Source organism: Montipora foliosa, chromosome 6 (genome assembly GCF_036669935.1).
Source record: "Montipora foliosa isolate CH-2021 chromosome 6, ASM3666993v2, whole genome shotgun sequence".
In the NCBI taxonomy this organism is placed as follows: Eukaryota; Metazoa; Cnidaria; class Anthozoa; order Scleractinia; family Acroporidae; genus Montipora; species Montipora foliosa.
Genome location: NC_090874.1, coordinates 58,008,584 through 58,016,083, shown reverse-complemented (window position 1 = coordinate 58,016,083; position 7,500 = coordinate 58,008,584). Strand labels below are relative to the sequence as shown.

The window sequence follows — 7,500 nt, the reverse complement described above, 5'->3', positions numbered from 1 at the left end:
CTTGCGCTAACATGAATGCACCAATTAGAGACGCTTTTGATTGCCCTTCACGAAAACCAATGAGAAAACGCTTTGTTTCAGGGCTCCCCAAAGCACTTCCCTCCCTTAGTCAAGAGAAGAGCTCTGGGGCTGAGATTGAAAAATGGTCAAGATTCAATTCAAATGCCATACATGTTGGCATAAGAGAGGACTTTGAATGTTCATTTGAATTTTGCCAAAACTCAGTTGGTGTGCTAGATGCAGCTTGGCTGTAATTTTTCTCACCATCTCTTGATTTGTAGTAAACTGTTGTTGCTAAACTGAATTTTGTTGGCTGAAATTCATTACTGCCTTGCAATGGATCACTGCCAGAGTAACCAATCAGTTGGACGCTGTTAAGGCCTGAAAATCAATCATGACATTCTAACATTAGACAAGCATCTTGACCCAGTTACACAAATCAGTTGTGCAAATCATGTGTGTTCCTCTGATAAATTGTGCAAATCATGTGGGTATTCTTAAATTTCTTCAGCAGGAAAGTGTGCTGCCAAGTATTTGTTGTAGACTATTGTTGACAAACCATGTAAATTAATCAGTAGCAATGTATTATGGCAAAGCTATTAGTCAAATGAGGAAAGGAACGGCAAAGCTAAGGGGGGTGAAAATGGCAACCCAAGTTCAAGCAGGTAACTTTTTACTGCACATAGAAACTCTGATTATTGCTTTTCCCCTTTTGACAAAGCGTGAGAAAATAAAAAGGGTTTCCCCTTCCAACGTAATAAAAGAAAAGGTCATTGACCAGGGGCGGATCTCAGATTTTTCTTAGGAGGGGATACACCACTAAGGAATGGGGTTACAGTAGCTGACTGGTGACGTTTTTTTTCTTCTTCCAGAATACAAGTTGTATTAGAAAGCCACGGGTACTCTCAGAGATCGTGGAGGGGAGGGGGAAGGGGGAATTCCCCTCTAGATCTGCCCCGGATTGACTGAATTTTCCACTCTGCCAGAGGAAATAACAGGAAGCTAGCCGTTTCATTTCCGTTTAGTACTTACGATCATCTTGAGCATACATGTAACATGACTAAAGTCCTATCCACTTGTATGGTATCATTCTAATTAATATCGAGTAAGCCAACTTTTGTATTTCCTCTGATAAATTTTGCTATATTCTTCTCTTAATACAAGTCAAACTTGGCATCCCCTCACTCATCCCTAGGTAAAGGGGGGATGGATGGGTGGAGGTGGATATCAATAAAACAGGGCTGGGGTACGTGACAAAGTTTGTACAAGCGTGGGATTGTAGAAAAGCGCCTTGTCACTGGTAGCTCGTTGATTAACAAAACGGGACGTCGTATCGTCCTTCCATCTCAAAAGCAACTGATTTAATGTTCCATAACTCAAGGTCAGGCTTACATTTCCCGCTTCTTCGAGGTAGGTCTCCCTCACATCTTGCTGCGAAACGTTTGAGCTATTAAATTGACATGGAGATATCCACACAAACAATTTCAGAATCGAAAGGATAAATGAAAAGCTCAAACCGTACGTCCAGTGCAGTACGGTGCGGTGCACGTCTTACCTGCTGGAAACACTGTCGACCAAACATCTTGCTACAATTAAGAGTTCGAACACAATCTATGTAACCTCGCTTTTTCTTTCTTTCCCGCCCATGGTCTCTCAGGGAAGAGGTGTGCAACGGGAGTTTTTATTCTTCCAGAAAAAAATATCATTGACAATCATTTTGTTCATTTCATCATAGGGAGGCTCAAATCAATTTCTTTCTGATGTAACCGGTTCCATCAGACTCTTTCTTCTCTCTCCAAAGGAACATATCAGTTATCACTGCAGCCCAATCCCACTCACACAGACTATCACAACGCAATTCGTTGATTTGGTACCAGTCTGTTTGGGAGAGAGAGAATTGTTTCCATAACAACAAGAATCCGCCATGTTTTGGTGATAAAGGTTTAGCTTTTGAGTGTGTTGTGATTTTAAGCTCCTGAAAATGTATGATCGAGCTCCAAGAACGTTAACTAAACCAGCTGATAGCACAGGACGCAGTGTTGGGCCTGGCTCCTACGAACCTCCTGAATCTGCACCTACAAAATACAGTTTGTATCAGCAATTCTATTTTATCTTACGGTCAAAAAATCGTCGCCATACCTGTATGTTAAATCAACTCTATTCAAGAATACAAGACCAATTGCCCGCAGACAAATTGCTGACACATCTATACTTAGTTAAAAGATTGCAAATCTTCTTTAAACCTTAAATATACGGTCTTTTACAACTGAGTTACAATAAACGTCTATTTTGAGGTGACTTATAATTTACAAAGAGAAATGGCTTTCAGTTTCATATACATGTAGTTTACGATCGTACCATAAGGAAGTTTGCAGACAGGGTCACTACGGCCACTGCTCAAAGGAGGAGCTTTTATTTGCGGCCACAGGCGCATTTTCATCAATTCTTTATAAGCCGGTGACACATGTTTCAACATCTGTTGAACAGAATGTTGAACAGTGTGTCATGCCATGTTGAGTGTTGATATATGCCATTCAACACGTTAAACGTTGTTGAACGAAAATAGAGACCAGTTCTATTCCGTTCAAAATGTCTGAGCAACATTGTTCAACACTTGCTGTGTTGCAGGATGTTGAGCCGTGTGTCATCGGCTTTAGTTGCAGCTATCCAGTTTGTCTAATGCTGTGTAATTTCTCTTGTATACAGCAGATGGATATGCGCCATTCTTGTCCATGACGGCACGGGAGACATTCCTTGATGTCGGTGACAGCATCATGGCTGCACCAGGTCCTGGCCAGTATGATCCAGCCATTGTTGCTGAGAGAGTGAAAGGAGGAAGCACATTGGCCAACAGGGTCAGTAAATTAATGTTAGGCTTACTTTGTTTTGTTTTTTTCCACTATAGAGAACTGGCTGTCGTCATGCCTGTGTACTATACATGTTTTTTTTTTTTGCGACTTTGTTGCATGAACTAAACACAATTAGTATTTTCGTCATTTGCGTTTGCTGTGCTAATGAGTACGGGGAGAAGAGAGAGCCCACACAACATGATGTATCATGTGAGGAAATCAGTTGCTAAGTAACCTCCACGCATGCTCAACACAGTGGATTTTGACCCATGGCACAGGTTAACAAACATAAAAAGCCTAGTGAACATAAAAAGAGAACTCTGCTAGCAGGGAAAATTTGTCATTGCCTGGGCAAAATTACATCTAGTTCCAAGCGAATTTGCAGTGAAAAAAATAATTATTGCATCGGTTTGCTTTAACGAAAATCACATAATATATTAAAGTGCCTTTAATATAAACAGAATGGTAGATTATCGCTCCTAATTTCCTCTTCGTAACCAGAGGGAAGGTTTTCGTTACAGCACATTAGCTGTTCCCTGCTATCCATTCCACTACAAGACACCAACCCCACCAAGCTTCCAATCATTCTCCACCTGTCACCAACCACTAACCAGTCCTCCGGCCATCATTCATTTAACGATACTGATACCTTACCTCTTCCCATCAACCTCCATAATAGCAGCACTTCCTCCAGGTGTAATTATAACCCAGTGACTTCGGAACCACCCCCCGCTGACAAGTAAAATTGGCTGGGGTTAGACAAAATAAAATCTATTAAGTTTCACTCCTAGGAGTCAATGGGTTAACAGGGACATAGTTTCTGAATGGATTGGGACATGTTTTTGGGTGAATACGAGAGGTTGTTAACCTGTTGACCCCATTGACAAGAAAAATCTTCTGGCATTAGACTGAGGAAACTCCTCACTCCTAAGAATAGAACACCCAGCCAGTACAGGCACAGGTGTTTTACAAGACACGGCACATCCAACTTCTGCAAGAGCCCCAGTTCCCCTTAACAGAGATAATTATCACTGATTACTGTAGGGAAGAGAGGGAGGAAGGGTGGGGGGACTAGTGAGGCACTATGGCACGTGTGTTCTTAGCAGTTACATGTACAGTGTGCTGTCACCTCTGCTTGACCATATTTCTAAGTGACTGAGGAAAATGGGCTGCCCACATGTATGTTGTGGCTCAATTTTTTTCCTAATTCAATTTTTTTATATTCCTTTGTTTCAGATTATGACGATAAATATTAGACAAAGAAAAATGAAAATTGAACTGGTTTGAAAATTTTTAAACCAAGAAAAAATTTGAACCACAACATCTACAAATGATTAAACTTCAGAACTAGCCTTTCATAGAGCTCTGGCTGTTTTTTTGGTTTGAGAGGAGAGTAAAACAAGGAATGGGAACCATTCCTCTGACTTCCAACATGATCACTTGTTTTTGTGGGTTTGCTGCTGCCTCACGGTGCCTCTCCCCACCCAGGTGTATAAATGGGTGCCGGCGAATTTAATGCTAGGGGTGGCCCTGCGATGGACTACCATCCCATCCAGGGGGGAGTAGAAATACTCCTAGTTGCTTCATGCTACGGAAACTGGGGTTTAAGGCTCTGGCGTGTTGGGCCACTGGCCTGTAAGCAGACTTGCCTTGCCTTGCTGCTGCCTCACAGACTCCACAAAGCAACCAGTGCTATACAAGCTCATTTCATATTATGTGCCATCTCTACTTTAATTTATGTTAATAATGTTACTTTTTTGTAAATTAGTCTTCCAGATTTGTTGGTAAAGCATCTTATACACCCGGACCTGGAGCTTATAATTTGCAAAAACGCAGTGATTGGCTAAAGGAGAAGTATGCCCAGAGAGAACTGCCTCCTGAGTTGTTAGTTAATGAAGGCATGAAGGATGGCTCAGTAAGTCAGACTAGCATTGTAATAGTTATTTATTTTTCCTTCATGTTATTACTACACTGGAGACTAGAACTGCTTTGCTCCACCAGATTTAAGGGCTTTATTAACCAATTCACTCCTCAGGTGCCACAGGACACCTCCAGTTGACCAGTAAAATTGTCTGACATTAGACAGAGTAAAATCTGTTAAGTCTCACTTCCAGGAGTCAATGGTTTAACCCTTTCAGCCCCATGGGGTTTCCCATTGACAGGTAAAATCGTCTGGCGTTAGACAGAGTAAAATTTATAAGTGGCACTATTGGGAGTGAAAGGGTTAATGGTTAATGGGGACATAGTTTTTGAGTGAATCTAGCTGTTGTTAACCCTTTCACCCCCGTGGGGTTCCCCACTGACGAGTAAAATTGTCTGGCGTTAGACAGAGTAAAATCTATAAGTGGCACTATTGGGAGTGAAAGGGTTAAGAGATTTGAGTTTGGGTGGCATTAGGTTACAAATCATAGTGGTTTAAGAGCACTCACTTTCCGTTAGTGGTTACTGCATTAAGTTCCCGGATTGTACAGTGTAGCTTCATAGAAGAGCTGCTATTTTAAAGAGAGATTATTTTTTATTTGGATACTGAGGTCTTTTTCCCTCATGAAAAAAACAATTATCATGATGGTTGTATGGTCTTCTTAACCCTTATTCACCTCTAAGGGACCCCGGACTATTGATGGGTAAAATCATCTGGCATTAGACAGAGTACAGTGTTAAGTCTATATTGTCACTCTAGACTTATATTAGAGACAAAGGATTAATTATCATAAAGGGGAGGTAGTTTTGAGTAAGCAAATAATTATGTGGTTACTAAAACGGTACTAAAGTTCAGGAACATAAACACTTTACATAAAACTTTCAATTGATGATCATGAATTCCCCTTCCTCAAAAAAAATAATTGTTAGGCTGGCTTAGCTACTTGGCTTCTGAATACTTTGCATTAGTTATCCCCCAATTTGAAACACAAACTTAGTACAGTGTTTCAAACTAACCCTAAATAAATAAATCAATGTTGTGTGATGTGAGCATCTCCTGTCTCTTCAGATATACAAGACGAGTCGCATAACATTTCAGAGAAAACCAGATCCCCCTTCCATTCCATCACCTGGTAAAGCATACGGATATGAAGAAGCACCAGATGGAAGTCTGCGACCACAGGACATACCAAACCATGACATTACCATGGGTCCTGCTTACTACAATGTCAATCATGTAAGTATCTAGGATTCTTTCTAGAAGTTGACAGGTGAAATCATTATGGCAAATTATTTTTATCATTTTGTACTTGTCTGCAGTTCAGAGCAGACCTTGCCACCCTGGGAACAGAGCCTCTCTAAAACTCACCAGGAGGAGAGCAAAAATCTGAGGCTCTGCAGAAATTGTATCAAGTCTTTTAAGTCGCTGCAGCGGCCCAAATTTTTGAGTTATTCACTCCAGTCAAACCTGTTTAGGCAGCGTGCGCATGACATTTTTGACGAGACGAAGGTCCAAAGCGAGCCGTCAGTAAGAAAATCAATATCATAATGGCGTCTAGGAGTGCGATCGAGACTTGGGCTGGGTTTGAAACTGTCTCCAAGCAACGACTTGCACATATTCAATAAAGACTTTAAACAATTTCTGCGGAGTCCTTTCTTTCTCTTTGAGTTAAGAAAGGCTCTGCTGGCAGGGTGAGAGCTCCCCTGCTTTTGAGATAATTACGGGGAGCAAGGTTGTGCTTATGAGAACATGTTCCCCCTATCATAAATTTTTATAGCGTGGGATATAATGGCGCATGAAGCTATTTTTGGGTTGAGGTTTTTTTTTTTCATCTCTTACTATCATCATGCACCAAAAGTTGCGTTTCGACACTGAAACAAACATTTTGGACTTACATGATGATGTAGTTTTCCATTGCAATGGGACATTATCGATGAGTAGCATGATCACGGTACCCATTTCTGTAACATACCTAAAAATTGTGAAATTGTGTTTATTGGGGTGAAAATCACTTATTTTGGCTTATTTCACATCCAGACTTACATATCTTTCTAATTGTTCGGAAAATATTAATGTTTCGTCCGTTAAGACTGAATTTTTGATTTACCCATGACCCCTTGCAGGCGTGGTCTTTCATACAGATAGTCAATTTTGAGGCAAATAAAAAGTAAAAACAGAAAGCTTTCACTACATGGAGGATAGCATCCCCTCATTTAGTTCTATTGACACCCTAAACGCCGGCTTTCTGCTCCACTTTTTTGCTCCACTTTACAATTTGAGGTCAGAGCAGATGTCTCTCTCAATTTCCTGAAAATTGCCCCTGAAAAGACATTGTGGACTTCCCAATAATATCCATAGAGGAAAGGTTACCAAGCCTTGTGAAGCACATGGAAATCATGGCTTCTTTGCGATGTAGATTTGTGATGTTCACTGGCACTCAAGACTAGGTTCAATATGGCGCGGCATGTTAAAAAAAACGTAGCGACTCAGTCAAAGGCTAATATTTTCGCTACCCTGAAAGCTACGATGACGAAACTGTGGAAATAGCTAGTGGAACTTGTGAGCATTCAGAAAATGCTTGGTTGGAACCCACTTACGCCTTGGTTGGAGCAGGAGTAACATTGAAAGAAGTGGTCTCGAAAAATATTATTGCGTAATTGCGGAACAGAAAAAGCGTAGCGACTGTTTTGAGGAGTGATTTCTCCATTCGTAGTGGATCCCTCAAACTAA

General features: G+C 40.9%; 2 protein-coding genes across 2 annotated transcripts in view; one reads left to right on the top strand and one right to left on the bottom strand.

Moving 5' to 3' along the window:
• The window catches only part of LOC138006080 (single-stranded DNA-binding protein, mitochondrial-like), a 4,627-nt gene extending 2,965 nt beyond the window's left edge, over nt 1–1,662 (bottom strand). Inside the window, exons 1-3 of the mRNA XM_068852245.1 lie at nt 1,556–1,662; nt 1,393–1,447; nt 265–381 (exon numbers count right to left, since the gene is read on the bottom strand). Coding sequence (XP_068708346.1) covers nt 265–381; nt 1,393–1,447; nt 1,556–1,582 — 199 coding nt within the window. The 5' untranslated portion in view covers nt 1,583–1,662. The remainder of the gene's footprint in view (nt 1–264; nt 382–1,392; nt 1,448–1,555) is intronic.
• A 245-nt stretch (nt 1,663–1,907) lies between these two features.
• The window catches only part of LOC138007896 (sperm-tail PG-rich repeat-containing protein 2-like), an 18,600-nt gene continuing 13,007 nt past the window's right edge, over nt 1,908–7,500 (top strand). Inside the window, exons 1-4 of the mRNA XM_068855021.1 lie at nt 1,908–2,087; nt 2,707–2,855; nt 4,618–4,764; nt 5,839–6,006. Coding sequence (XP_068711122.1) covers nt 1,982–2,087; nt 2,707–2,855; nt 4,618–4,764; nt 5,839–6,006 — 570 coding nt within the window. The 5' untranslated portion in view covers nt 1,908–1,981. The remainder of the gene's footprint in view (nt 2,088–2,706; nt 2,856–4,617; nt 4,765–5,838; nt 6,007–7,500) is intronic.